General features: G+C 48.8%; 1 protein-coding gene across 2 annotated transcripts in view; it reads right to left on the bottom strand.

Annotated features, from left to right (window-relative positions):
• Positions 1-12,713, bottom strand: part of LOC138511073 (coiled-coil domain-containing protein 158-like) — a 1,302,957-nt gene extending 1,290,244 nt beyond the window's left edge. Inside the window, exon 1 of one of the 2 annotated variants that reach the window (XM_069626572.1) lies at positions 12,035-12,713. In XM_069626572.1, coding sequence (XP_069482673.1) covers positions 12,035-12,359 — 325 coding nt within the window. In that variant the 5' untranslated portion in view covers positions 12,360-12,713. The remainder of the gene's footprint in view (positions 1-12,034) is intronic. The other variant, XM_069626573.1, reaches the window with a different exon arrangement.
• Positions 12,714-15,655: the final 2,942 nt, after the last annotated feature.

Raw genomic sequence — 15,655 nt, 5'->3', positions numbered from 1 at the left:
GGGCCAAAGTCAATGGTTCAGAGTCTCTCGTATAGGATAGCACAGTTCTGGTATGTAACAGTTAATCTTGGGCACAGATCTTTAAAGGATTTTTAAAGGATTTGGCTAGGCGAAACGTTTGACGAATGTTTTGGGGAAGGCAAACCTTCATAGTTGAGGAAAGTTTCACGCGCTTTCTCGATGGCCGAAAAGATTTCCAGGCCGTGTTTGCACAGTACATTTTTAATGAAGAAAGCTGTAGCTGAGGCAGTTGCTCCTGGCAGTTCGAGCAGATCTCGCTGTTCCTGAGCATCAGTCATGGGGACAAGGAGGACGACGTCGGGAGGTTCCTGCACTGCCCATGGAAGAGGCCAAAAGCTGTAGCAAGATGTCGGTTTAAGGTGTGAGTGCCTTAAAGTCCCCCTGGTTTCCTTCCCTCTGGCTATCCGGGTTTCGACAGCACTTTGATAGAATTTGTCCAGAATAGGACGGTGTCCAGGTGGCTTGCGAGTTGGTTGTTCCCACCAAACTCAAGGGACAAAGTTAACCTTGAAGGGCTTCTCTGTCGTCAGAGTTTCAGGCAATTCGGACCTCCAGCAGGGCTTCACCGGTCGTCCAGGAATTGCAGCAGTCCTCTTCCTTCCTCTCCTCTTCGGTTCTTTAGTTCCAGGGGTCAACTCTGCTTTCCAAGTCCCAGAGACCTGCTTTTAAACAGTTTCCCCCCCATTCATTCAGCCTGGCTGTCACTCTCCCAGCAGGGTGGCTGTCCTTGCTGGACAGTCAGCCAGCCAAGTACATCAGAGTGCATTCAGGTCTCCTAGGGACTTTTGGGCACCTCCCTCACATCCTGTCCACCCCAGACACTTTGGCACCAGAGGAGGGCTTCAGCAGAGAAGCCCGCCAAAGGGCACAAACAAAGGACCAAACCTGGTTTGGCACGCAGAGTTACACACAAGAAGGACTTTTCCTAAAAGAAATGGCAAAAAAAGATGACCGTAGTCACTTTTTACAGATAGGTCTGGGGCGCCATATTGAAAAATATGGCTACCCCAAATTTTGACCTACTGTTGTTAGCGGTCACGAAAAATCATGGTAGTTGATCTAAACCACTGCCACCAGCCATTTAAAATAGGAAAAGGTAACATTTGACTGTTACATGAGTGTTTTCACTGAGGGGAAGCTAAGAAACCCCTCCATCACTCTATAGTAAGATAGGGTGTGCTGGCTCAGTAAATTTAAAGAGACTAGTAAAGTCAAGAGTCTAGCCTGAAATGTAGACACTTGACATGCATCTTCCAAGCTCAAGTTGGTCCAAATATGTGTTGAAGTTTGGTTTTGAATACCTAAACTAATACTCAATTTTATACAGATTACTTTAAAAGGTCACATGATAAAACAACCTGACAATGTATGCATCATTGAAGAAAAGTGTTGATGAAAAAGAGTAAAGTGATTTGAATCCTACATTGCACAGAGGGGACCACTCCTGTTTGCAGTGTTTTGCAAAAGGGCCCCTCCATGCAATGTTAGCTGTTTCCAAGTATTGGAAAAGTAAATAATGGCACACTGGAAAATACAGTCTTTGATCTTCTCTTTTCTACTACGTGTCTGCAAAAGGAACCATCCACAATGGTTTCTTTTGGAATCTGCCTGTATTTACCATTTTTAAAAGTCAGGCTGATTCTATAGGAATCCATTGGTTTTCCAGCAACATAAAAATACATGCTGGTGAAAAACCAATAAGATTTGGCATGGGGACCTGTAAGAGCAGGCAAACATGTTAAGTCTGATCTGCTTTCCAACTTTGATTGCCAAATCATACAAAATCCTGCAGCGCTTAAAATGTTAGCACCAATGTTCTACTCTGCTTGACTTGGAAAATTACACTATGATTGTAGCTTTATTTTCCCCATCCTGAATGAAGGCCTACAAGCTCCAGCATAGAAAGTAATGAGAATTTACAACAAAAAAATGTATACAGACACAAAGACACAAAGTGAAATAAAATTATTGACAAGGTAATTGTTTCACATGGCTTGTTCGGTATACCCTTCATTTCTAATGACCCAATAATCACACCTTATATAATTTTAAGAAAAAGGTGCCAGATCAACGGTCACTGTCAGTTACCTTTTTGCATCTCTAATCACTTCCTGTTGTAAGTATTCTGACTCTGAGACACATTAAAAAGATAACACCTCACTGGGGGGCACTGCGCAACACTGACTGTGTTTGAGGGAAGAGAGGCAGAGCAGGGAGAAGGGGCATGGTCATGATTCCCTTGTACAAATGTTAAATCCACCTCTAATTGCACTCTTTCTCACCTTTTATATTTTGTCAGCAACATTATAGGAAATGCTCTCACTCTTGTGTTATTTTCCAAGTGTTCATGATTAATCTTCTGAGAGGCAAATGTTTAGTGGGGGGTGGGAGCAATCCCCCCAGTACCCTCCCACAATCACTGATGGGGTCCCATAGCAAATAATTTCCATTTCCGGCACTGCCTAAACACCCAGCAGGCAGGATTTTCCTCACACTTTCTAAACAAGAAACACAATATACAAGAAATATTTTGTTTGCATACAGCACTTAAATTACTCAAACAGTTTGAGTTTATCAATTCAGTACTTATCAGTTTGAATCATTAAACATGTTGGCAGTTCAGGCTACTCTTCCACACAGAAAAAGATACAATCTAAATAGGTCGGAATCCCACTGGTAAGTACGCTTGATGAGAAGATCTGAAAGTGGTCCACACTTGCCAACCTCGCATTGTAATTTTCAGGTAGAGCCTTTTGGATCAACTCAGTGAGGTGCAGCTTGATTTCCTAGGCATAGCAAACAAGACACCCACATCTGGGCATACATACTTTTACTTAAGGAGACAAACTGAAACCATAATGCATTGGCAAAGCCAACAGTTTGGGATTTTGATTAGGCATGGATAGGCATTTGCCAGCCACTTCTATAAGGGTAAAACCTGGCCATAAAATGGGAACAGCTGAGAAACTGTGTGAGTACCGGGGCATATGATGTCATTTCCTGGCAAAAGTCTGTCTAATACCTATTAGTTGGCTTTGCAAATGCTTGTTTTAGACAGGACTCCAGTGCAAAGAACAGAGGCATTGACAAAGATATCTATATATATAAAAGGGAAAATATGTTTATTTGTTCCTCATACAATTGCACAGCGTTCCACCAATCGGTACCAGATTTTGCACAGTTATCTGTTAGGACTCTCCGGATGTCACTGGCTACATTACATGTGGACACCCCCACCCATTCCCTGGATTTCAGCCCCTGCACACATGAGACAGTTGCCTGGAATTGGCGAAACATCAGGGTTGTCGAAGAAGCACCAGACATGAGGAACAGAACTTCATGGTCGCTATGGGAACTTAGAAACCACATTTCCAGGCCCTATGATGCACCGTTTCTAAGATTAATGCACCGCAATTCGCACAACTTTCATGTGGTCATAGAAGGATGGGAAAAAGCTTATTTTAACCATCTCACTGCCAGGAACAAAACCTGAAGCCTCAAAAACCACATTTCAAGGCCCTGGGATGCACAGTTTTAGAAATATCTCCACCACAATGTACCACAACATACTGCACCGCGCCAGGGTTGGCGACAGGTGGGGAGAGCGCGCATAAGGTCTCATTATGCTGCTCCCCTCCACGTCTGCTCCGTGATTGTCAACAATCGATGAGAGTGTTATAATGTCTGTCTACAGAACCTGTGCGAAGTATGGGCACTTTTTGGTAGTTGCTTATAAAATCAAATGGCTGAAGACACCTATTTAAAGATTTTTATCACACCAGGAGCTCATTTACAGAGGCAATTAAGTAATTAAACAGTCAAAAGAATGCTAAGATATAGCACTGGCAGGTCCTATACAGCACAAAAAGTGTTGTTACTGTGTGATAGAGCTTGCTCAAAGAGTTTCCAAAGGGTACGTTTTGGCAGTGAGGGGCAGGTAGTTGGTAGTAATGCCATAGGCATTCACGTAGCCATGGCTACTCATTGGGTGGATAAATGACCAAACACACCCAGAGGATGTGTATTTCTCCTCATATCCTATCTCATCATATCTGTGTTCCACTGCAAGAGTTCTGGCAAAACTAAAAGAGGATGTATGCATGTCTCTGAATCAGTCATAACCACTGACATTTCTCTGGTCGGCCTTCCATACCATTGTCTGCAAATCAGCCTTGGCCCTGCCATTAATGTGAGCAGTCCTGCCCAAACTGCTAGACTGCTAAACCGCAAGGCCAAACATTGCCTGTGGTTGTTTGTGTTACAGTGCAGAGGGTGCATTGAGACTGAACTGCACCTTTTGGTGATAGGACCAAGAGTCATTAGCTAATGGCTCGTCCCCTTCTATAATGGCACAGACATATTAAAGAATTTTAGCATGTAATGTTGTGCAGAGCAATGATATTGGTAATTTTTAGTTCAAAGCCTTGCATCCGTCAGGTTTTCAATGTACTACTCTTCCCTCCAGAAACACATTGGGCCTCATTACACGGATGGCGGTAATGGTTAACGGCCACCGTTGTAGGCATTGTAGGGCATGCGTCCTACTGGTGTCATCTGTGCTTTGTAAGTACATTGGTAGAAATGCAGTCCTTTGGGTCCTTCAAAACTGAGTAGTGCACATTCTTCGACACACAGATTTGTATGTGGTGGGTGATTCATGCGAACTTCGTGGGGCAGTGTGCCTCCTGTGACATTTAGCCCTGTTGTGCATCTGTACTGTGGGAGGCCTGCTGGTATGCGGGGCCCATAGACTCTAGGAGGCATGTATATTAAGCTGCAGTGCATTCTGGGATAAGTAATCTGATGTGGTTATCTGCACTATGAGAAGCAAATTGCCTTCGGAGAGCTGCAGTTCTCTTCTATTAGAGTATGCTGGCTTCTATCCTGAGAGAGAATCCTTTCTGGGCTATGCAGCCTGTGGAGTTTGCACATGGTAAGGCAAATGTGGTATGTAACATGGTATGTTGAGTGAGGCAATGTGAATGACTCCCATTGGTGACTTTCATAACGAGCGAGACATGTAGTCGTAGCTCACCATCCTTACTGAGTGATACAGAGGGCAGGTTTGAACTTCTGCATTGAAGGAGAAGAGTGCATTCTGGGAACTGTGGTCCTGTGTTGCCTGTGCGCCTTGTAAAAAGAACAAGCAATCTGGCATGTTTGGGTACATCAGCATATGTTGGCACAACTCACCATGTTAAGTGTTGGGCATGGGAAATGGACAGGGCCCCTTTAAGAGAAAGGAATGGACAGAGGGAACGGGGGGCGGGACAAAGGGGAGGGAGAAGCGGGAAAGCGGGGAAGTCGGCAGTCTGTATTAATAAAGCTAGAGAGTGAAGATGTGCCGAGTGTCGCAGCGTCTTTTGTAGGCCGGCGGCCCCATAACAACTGGCGACGGAGACGGCGGACCGCGCACACGTAGGAAAGGCCCAGACGGGGAGCACGCGAGGCAAGGAGGATCCAGCGTGCCCAAAGAAGATATCTGAAGCAGCACAAAGACCCGCCGCCGAGGACTGGACGCGAGGGACGGAGGATCCTACGCGCACGAAGGTACGCACGCGAGCGAGGAGGAGCGGAAGCCCAGCGCAACGGGAGGACCCGACGCCGGAGGCGCATATACACGCGAGTAAACGGCCGGAGCCGAGGAGAAGGACGGAAAGGAAACGCACGCCGAGGAGAAGGACGGAAAGGAAACGCACGCCGAGGACAGCGGAACAGCGGCCGGAGCCGAGGAGAAGGACGGAAAGGAAACGCACGCCGAGGAGAAGGACGGAAAGGAAACGCACGCCGAGGACAGCGGAACAGCCCGAGAGATCGTGAGGTGCCAAGAGCACACGCGAGTACTGCACGAAACCCACAGGTCCAGGAAAAGGAGGTAGGCACGGCGAAGCAACGCAAGCCACTTGAAAGCGAGGAACTGTCGCAATAAATGTGCCACTTGAAAGCGAGGAACTGACGAAATTAATGAGCCACTTGAAAGCGAGGAACTGCGCGCACGTGTGAGCGTTGAAAGCGAGGACCTGACGCAATTATTCAGCCACTTGAAAGCGAGGAACAGACGCACCCAATGAGCCACTTGAAAGCGAGGAACTGAACGCACGTGTGAGCGTGTTAACGGCCACTCGAAAGCGAGGAAAGCGCCACTTGAAAACGAGGAACTGTGCGCACGTGTGAGCGGGTTAACGGCCACTTGAAAGCGAGGAACGCCACACGCAAGAGGGCACGACCAAGAGAAAGCGCACACCAACAGACACTCAACACCACCAGCCATGTCGCAACAAGGAAGTGGTGGGAGCGCAGCGGGAGACAACACAGCACCTGCCACGCCTGGCGTGACGCCCACAAATCCAGTCTCTTTCCTACGCCGCCCAAACCCATTCTCGCTGGAACCGCAAGAAAACCAAGGACAAAGGTGGCAAGAATGGATGGACGAATTCGAGGAATTCATGAGGGCGGTAGGCAACCAAAACGCCCCGAACAAACTAGACATGTTCACTAACTTGGTCGGGAAAGACATAAAAAGCGTCATCAAGACCATCCCTGCAGCAGAAAGGGACACATACCAAAAACTCATTGAAGCAATCGACGGTCGGCTGATAATAGTCCCGAACAGAGACTACGAGCGCTACATCTTTAATCAATGCACCCAACTACCCCAGGAAACAATTGGCCAATTCATATTACGCCTGCAAAGGAAAATAGCATACTGTGATTTCGCCAACTTCAACGATGACGAGGCCATCCGCCTGAGAGTGATAGAGGGATGCCTGTCATCCATTTTCCGCAAACATCTTCTAAAAAAACCCCTCCCTCTGAAAGAAATTGCTGAACTCGCCAGAGTATATGAAAGAGTGGACGCTCAAGCTGCACACATGGAGAACCCAAGAAAGATAGACTCCATCGCGGCCGTCACCACCAATCAAATCAGCCGCCAACACAACAACATGTACAGACAAGACCAATGGAACAACGCAAGACGCCCACCACCTGAAAGACAATGTTACCGATGCGGGTTTGAATTTCCCCACAGAGGCCAATGCCCCGCAATTGGCCAGATGTGCTTGAGGTGTGGACAAGAGAACCACTTTCAGAGCATGTGTCGGGAGAAGACACCCCCACTATCAACATACAGACCACACAGCCAGCAACCGGTCACAAAGAAGTTCGAGCCGCGACCCGAGCCAATGCGACCACCCAACCCAAGACCGTATGCGGAACGAGAATACGCCAAACCAGCCGTCAACCCCAGAGCACCAAACAACTCTGGGTTCATCAGAGCGGTCGAAAATCTACAAGTAGACCAAGCAGATGCTCCCTATGCCAACCATGAACAAATATACCACATGCAAGCATACCCTGAAGAGGAGATCCGGAGGGAAGACAACAATAGAGACCCATACGAAAACCCACCCGTGGAAGAACACCCTGCCGAATACCTACCCTACGCCGAATACGACCGATACAGCAGGGAATATGTCCGACTCATCTCGGAAGCCTCCGACGACAGTGCGGCACCCAGAGTGACAGTACACCTGGGTGAGATAGACACACCGTTCCTAGTGGACACCGGCGCAACCGTGAATGTCATGAGCTACATAGCATACGAACATCTAGCAGACATGTTCCCCTTACAACCATCCTACGCCCACATATTTCAATGGGGCGCAACACAGCCACTGACCTCGAAAGGACAATTCACATGTGATCTCATACACAGAGGCAAGAGAGCAACGACCACGATGCACGTCATCCTCAGCCAGGCGACTGCCAGATGCCTGCTCAGCCACAAGACGGCCACAGCCCTAGGCCTCATCGACTTTCACTACGAAATGTCAGAAGTGATACAAGGCGTCCCACCCAATTCCAGTGTCATACAAGCCATCCATCACAGTGCCCCGAACATAGAAAATTTGAAACTGGCGTACCCCGCCCTATTTCAAGGTGTCGGCAGGCTGAAGGACAACGTCATCACACTACATGTCGATCCCAAGATCCAGCCAGTACCACAACACCCCAGGAGGGTAGGGTTCCACCTGCAGGCGAAGGTGTCGCACGAGCTGCAAACACTACTGGACAATGACATCATAGAGAGGGCAACAGGACCCACCCCGTGGGTTTCCCCACTGGTAGTCGTCCCCAAAGCAGATGGACGCCTCCGCCTCTGTGTGGACATGAGAATCCCCAATACCGCCATTCAACGGGAAAGACATCCGGGCCCCAACATAGAGGACATGCTAATCAGGCTCAACCAAGCCACTAAATTCTCAAAGCTGGATCTCAACCAGGGATATCACCAGCTAGTAATTGACCCGGCATCGAGGCCCATCACGACATTCACCACCCATGAGGGCCTATTCCGCTACAAGCGACTCAACTTTGGAATCTCGTCCGCTGCCGAGATATTTCAAGAAACAATACACAGACTGATTTGCTCCGTCCCCAATGCATTCAACTACAGCGATGACATCCTCATCTTTGGCACCACACAGGACCAGCATGACACAGCCCTACACCAAGTGTGCCGCATCCTACAAGACGCCGGACTGACACTCAACAGTCAGAAGTGCGATATCAACACACGCACCCTATGCTTCTTCGGCCACATCTTCTCGGACCAAGGAATAAAAGCCGACCCGGACAAGATCCGCGCCATCACCAACCTGCCTAGTCCGCAAGACACCGCCGAACTCCGCTCGTTTCTGGGCATGGCGGGATACTGCGCCCGCTATCTCCCACAATATGCGTCACTAACATGCCCCCTGCGGCACCTGCTAAAAAAGGACCAACCCTTCCAGTGGACGGACCAATGCCAACAGGCATTCGCCTCGATTAAACAAGAGCTTGCGGCCAATCGCCAACTGGCGTACTTCAACCCGAGCTGGCGGACAGAAATTACTGCAGACGCTAGCCCAGTGGGGCTGGGTGCCATCCTGGCTCAAACAGACCCACAAGACAACTCCAAAACTAACATAGTGGCGTACGCCAGTCGCGCACTCAACTCCACTGAACAAGCCTACTCACAGGCAGAGCGGGAGAGTCTGGCGGCAGTGTGGGCCTGCGAAAAATTTCACCACTTCGTTATCGGACAAAAGTTCACCCTCATCACGGACCACCAGGCCTTACTGGCCCTGTTTGGCAACCCGAGAATTAAGATGCCCCCACGCATCGAACGATGGGGTATCCGCCTCCAGGAATACGATTATACCATCATTCACAAACCTGGGGGCGACGCAAACCCAGCAGACTACCTATCACGGCACCCGGATGGCGCTCCAGACACCGCGATGCAAGGAGAGGCCGATGAATATATCGCATACCTATCACACAATGCTCTTCCCCCAGCCATCACCGCTGAACTGTTTGCAGAAAAGAGCAGAGCTGACCCCACCATTAGAGCGGCCGTCCACCTCACCAACACCAACAAGTGGCGACAGGCCGCCAACCAACACTTCGAAGAAGGGGAAGGGGGAGAAGTAGACAGAAGAGACCTGGCCAGAATGGAGAAGATACACAACGAACTAGCCACAACAGACCAAGGCACACTACTCAGAGGGAACCGCCTGGTAGCACCCAAGAGTCTTAGAAAGCCACTAGTTATGATCGCCCACGAGGGTCACCGGGGCGCGGCGAATACAAAGAAAATACTCAGAAACCAGGTGTGGTTCCCCCACATGGACACCATTGTAGACGACATACTAAGACACTGCAACTCGTGCCAGATTAATGCGGCCGGATCACCACCCTGCCCCTTGCGCATAGTCCCGCTCCCGGACGGACCGTGGCAACGAGTAGCACTTAATTTCTACGGCCCACTCGAAGAAGGGGGACACTTGCTCGTGGCCATAGATGAATACTCCCGATTCCCATTAGTGAAACACGTACAATCAACAGCCTTCCACCACGTGGTAGGCCCGATAGACGAAGTATTCAGCGAATGGGGCGTCCCCAACGTAGTGAAGACGGATAATGGATCCCCATTCCAAGGACAAGAGTTCAAGAAATTTGCGGCGCATCTTGGATTCCACCACCAGAAGATCACACCACTATGGCCCCAAGCCAACGGGATGGTGGAGCGATTCATGGCGAACATTAAGCGCACACGCCAAAAAGCGGCGACAGACCAAGCTGCGATGCCACAAGCCATCTCACAGATGCTACGAAGCTACCGGCATACCCCCCACGAGGCAACCGGACACACCCCAGCTGCACTCATGATCAAATATAAACCAAGGACCAGGCTTCCCCAACTCGAGGACTACACGCCGGAGGAGGATGACGAGATCCGACAGCGAGAAGCAGAGAGGAGACAGAAGGCCAAAGAATGGACTGACCGGAAAAGGAAAGCCAAGGAACCCCTGATCCCCGTGGGAGAAACAGTGCTAGTCAGGCAGGCCCAACGTCGCAAAACGGACTCAAGACATCAACCCGAGTCCATGATAGTGACGGAAGTTAAAGGATCCATGATCACCGCCCTAGGAGACCGGGGCGAAATAACCCGCAATGCGTCATACTTCAGGCGAATGGTCCAAGGAGACACATCGGAAGGCATGCCTCTGGAGGAAGAAGACCCCATAGACTCAGAGACCCCTCCCGACCCGCCCGAGGGGCCGCCACCGGCAATCCAGGAGGGCGAACGAGAAGAGCGAGACGAGCGGCCCCACCGGCTGGCCAGACGGCCCCCCCGGCTCATCGAAGAGATGTGAGGACCGGCTTCAGTGATAAGTAAGGGGGGGGTGTTGGGCATGGGAAATGGACAGGGCCCCTTTAAGAGAAAGGAATGGACAGAGGGAACGGGGGGCGGGACAAAGGGGAGGGAGAAGCGGGAAAGCGGGGAAGTCGGCAGTCTGTATTAATAAAGCTAGAGAGTGAAGATGTGCCGAGTGTCGCAGCGTCTTTTGTAGGCCGGCGGCCCCATAACATTAAGGGAGTCTCTGGGCTGATAAACTACTCTTGACGCGTCTCATGTCCAGCTACACTGGCTGGGAGACTGACGACTCTCCGTGGAATCCCTACTTGTGCAACCACCTTTTCAGCTACATTTTTCAAGACACCCATGTGCCACAGTTTAGGAAATTCCTTAAGGCCTGGCTATTCAATCCATATCGATGAAGTTTCCAAATAAATGCGTGTCTCTGTCTATGACTTTTGCCTCTCTCCGCCAGGGGTGTTGCTAGGTCTGGAAAAGATCCAGGGCTATGCCAATGTCGGGACTGTCAGGGCTAGGTTGCCTTTTGCTTATATCCCCTGAGCTTCTATCAGGGGCTCCAACCAAAAGACCCAGTCCTATAGCCCCCGTATCGCCCGCTGACGTCTCTCCACCGCACCACCTGTTGTCTTGTGGTCGCCTTATGACAACCTTTAGAGCTATTAGTAATTTACTTTATGGCATGAGCTATACAAGTATGTACATATAATAAATGTGAGGGCAAGGCTGTATTTGACATTTAAGCTGCCAATGGGTACGTGTTGGCTATACCTGGCACAAAAGCTTAACATTGGCTGAATGCAGATGGGTGCATCTGGCTGTACCAGCACAAACAAGACCTCATCTGTCATACGTTGGCAGCACTTGTACATGCGAGGCTATCCCTGGGCTTAGGAGGCTTCGCTTGGGCATATAAAATAAAGTGGAATTACAGAAAGCCAGCACTTTTGGCTTTGCCAGTGCTCGTTTCTCTTTCCTACCTTCTAATGAGCACCCAGATCAAAACGTTTTAAATGCATTCGGTTTCAGTTTCAGATGTAGTTTATTTTGCTTTACAAAAAAATGTATACGTGCCTAGACGCTGCCTCAATCGTTCAAGATTAGTATGCATTCAATTAAATTAACTATAGTTGGCATTTTCATTCGGGCTAAGGACATATTACAATAACACCAACAAGTCGCTCTCCACTGTGGACTCTGTAAAGCTGAATTCTGAAGAGCGAGGTAAAGGATGGGGAGCCGTGGCGCAATCGGGCGTAGCCCCACATGCTAACTCCAGTGTCCTGCCAAAAAGTGCGTATCTCTTACCTGAGCCTCGGCGGCCTGGTGCTGGTCGACTTGGGTGTGTACAGATGTCGCTGGTGGGCCCTTCGAATACAGGGTCTTCCTCAATATGTGTTTGATTCATGTAATCAATGGCAGCCAATTCATTCAGCGAGTCATCCTGTTCATACTCCTGCGCGTCCTCCTGCTCACGGACCCCTTCTTCTGTGAGTTCCTCCTCTAAGAGTTCGTCCTCTAAGAGATCCTCGTCGTCTAAGGGAGTCTCGTCAAAAACACCCATGTCGCAGGCCTCTTGATTCCTGGGATCCTCCATTGTATCGTCCATTAATTCCTTTAAAGATTGTGCCATTGTATTTTTCTGTCTCTTCGACTACGCCTTTCCTGGGAGAGTAAGAGTTAATGCTCCGACTTTTAAGTACTTGTCTCCCATACAGTAGCTCCTTTGCGAGTTATTCTGAAAAAAAAGGCTGGTCAGGGCTTCATCACAATGCTCCTCCGGATGAGGTCATTGTATTTCTGGGCCTGTCAGGGTGTGTGCACCGGTGGTGATGGGCGAAGCGTAAACACTTCATTACGTGGCATTTCAGATGCGCCTCTCTCTTCTATTGCCGACGCCCTGTAAGGAAGTGCTCAGAAGAACCCATCTCACATAGCTGCCACCTCCGGACAAGCCTGGCTTTTCCCAATGCATGCTGGGACTTGTACTTTCGTTTTCCCATTATATAAATATGGGCCTACAAGGCTCAGCCTGCAACGGGGACAACAGGATTGCCTCGAGGTGTCACGCGTGAATCGGGGCAACTAAGCAGCTGTGTGCTCACCTGTGGCAAGGGGCTATAGTGTCTCAGTACTCTCAGGATCATCCCATGCTCTTCGGTGTAATGCTGAGTGATGAGCGTGTCTCCTGCAGGTATATATTGAGAATTGTTTGCATTGTTTGGCTAAATGAAAATGTCCGTCCTGGTGGTTTTCCCACAGATGCAAACCCGGCAAAATCTGACTGAAACGTGTAATTTCCCTCTCCCGGGCTCTCGATGGCCACGGGAGCAATGAAATGAGTTCTCGAGCCCAAATAATGTCTCTGTCTATTGCATAGTTCAAGTGTTCGGACATTAAAGGCCACTTCACGACTTTTCATAGAAAGGCCACAAACGGTACATTCTTGATGACTTTTCTTGAATATTCAGTGGTTGTGATACACACGCTGAATAGATGGCAGAGTTTAGCATTGTTGAATAGGAGTATGTGGTCTGTTCGACTGGGACAAGAAATGGGTCCGGACACCTAAAAAAAGGTGGCCCTCACCTAAAAAAAGTGGCCCTCAAACCCTCATCCGTGAATCATGTCAAGTCGCAACTTTACAGAAAATGCTACTTATGGAGGGTTAATGGTGTATGTTGCATGTTATGTTTTGTGTGAAAACGAGTGATAACATTCCTTTTTCATGGCCCCATTATTGATAAAGATTTGTTTTGTTAAATAGCGCGTTTCCCAAAGCAGTGTACATAGCACATATTTACACACAATCATTCCCAACAAAGTAGTTGGTACTCACTTATCAACCTATGATTAATGAAAGGCTGAGTTGGCCTTGCCAGCATTTGAACCTGCTACCTGCAGATGATGCGTAGATCGCAGCAGCGTGCGCTCAACCTGCTGGTCTATATTACTGGAGTAAGCTAGGAGGAGCAAGCAGTTCCTTCCTTCTTCCCTACAATCATCCATCTCTCCCTTAACCCTCCCTTCCATCCTCTTGATTTTCTTCTTTCTTTTTTTTTTGTTCCTTCCATTTTCCTTGCTTCCCCTTTCATTCTCTCGCCTTTCTTTCATGGGCATCTTTCCTCTCCTTTCTTTCCTCTCTCACATAGTTTCCTTCCTGTCTCCCTACCATCTTTCCCCTGAACTTTCCCCCCATTCTTCTACCCTCCTTGTTTTTGTCTCTTCTACCATTACTCCTTATTTCTTTCCTTCCTCACTGTCTGTAATTCCTAACCCATTATTATATTGGAAAATAGCAGTTAAAGATAAATTATTGTGCATGGGTAAACAGGCCAGGGTGCACTCGAGTCTAGTGCAATGATGGGCTCTGCAGCATTCTTGAATCACAGCTGATACCAAAGGGCAGCTGCATGACCAAGCCCTTAGTCGAAACAGCACGAGAGTGTGATAAATCCATGTTCAGACAGAAGCATTTAACCTAAGCATGCATGAACCCCACATCTGGGTCTGTCTAGGTATAGATCTCTCACGGGATTGGGGGCCAGGATTTACAATGCTTATATGTGTTGTCTAGTCCTGCTGGCAAGGTGCCAGGAAAGAGTGATGTCTGCAAGCATGCAGTTTCAGCTACGACTGTTATGCTCACCTGGTATCCACAGGGACGCCACCCAGCTGGGTTACTCGCTGGTATGCTTCTCAGCTTTGCCCTGATGTGGTCTGCAGGGAAGGTTATCCCTTGTGGTAGAATTAGGTTTGCTCTCCGCCCTGCCTTCTTTGCAGGGGCGCGTTGTCTTTCATGGGTGAGTGCGGTCCAGTTACTTCACTGACGCCGGCCCGTTTGATATTGTTCAGGTAGGTCTTATTGCTGTTCTTTAGTTTTGTTACTATCTGCATGCCTTTCTTTGTTTAAAATGTATCTTTTTTCTCCCTTAGGTATGCAGAGCTTCAGCGCGGCAAACTGACTTGGTTGAGCCCTGCTGGTAAATGATGGCGCATTAAAGGTGCTATGATGCGGTAGGTAAGCGCTATGCGCAGCGCTGCAAAGTCTTGCCTTTGCTAACCTGTGTTTTCCTTCCTTGTAGGTCGTGGTGTTCTTCAGCGCAAGTGGAATGTCCAGAGTGGTGCCAGCCGAAAGGCGACCAGCCAGTTAAGCCTTTTGAGCAGTTCATAATTTGTAAATGTCTCTACAGCTTTCTTTAATGTTGCCTCTATCTTTCTCTTTCAGGTCGTTCTGTCCGGGAGGCGTGCAGATTCGAGGAAGCTGTTCTCAGTAGCTGCGAATGTTTAAAGATGAAGACTGCAGGTAAGATGTTGCTGCTAATGATGTTCCTTTTGTCTCCTTGCAGGTTCTGCTTCTCTGAGGTTCGAGGGAATAGCTGGACACAGTGAGCGTCACGTTGCAAGCTGCACAGTAACACGAAGCATGTTCTGCAGTCAGGGTGTGGTTTATATAGCCCAGGTAAAGTAGAACCAGGGAAAGTAGTTCCAGGCCTGCCACACCCAAAACACTAGACTGCATAGCTTGGTTCTTAGGAACCAAGCTATGTGGATGCCTCCATGTTGGCTGACAATACAATAAAGTAGTTCCCAAGCACATTGTTGTTCATCGTGTATGAGTCTGGCCCCATGAGGGCTTTTGAAGATGATGCCAGGCTCTAGAGGCCCGAGTCCTGACTCCACCTGGCCAATAGGTTTGCCAGAGGGGTTTTTGGGCGAGGGTTGTGACAACGACTTAATGCCACAATTCACCACAACCATGGTGCCATCACACACCTCATGCCGCTCAGACAATCCCCAATCTAAAGCAATGCCACACTATGGGTACCACATCCCCAATTCTACCCATTTCTACAATGTGAGAACCTTCCCCCATTAAATCAGGGTAATGCACCTAAACTACCTAGGTGCTATTGCTGGCTGAAAGAT

This window comes from Ambystoma mexicanum, chromosome 6p (assembly GCF_040938575.1).
Source record: "Ambystoma mexicanum isolate Mex_15411 chromosome 6p, UKY_AmexF1_1, whole genome shotgun sequence".
Taxonomy (NCBI): domain Eukaryota; kingdom Metazoa; phylum Chordata; class Amphibia; order Caudata; family Ambystomatidae; genus Ambystoma; species Ambystoma mexicanum.
The sequence above is the reverse complement of the archived record's forward strand: the minus strand, read 5'-3'. Positions and strand labels throughout refer to the sequence as shown.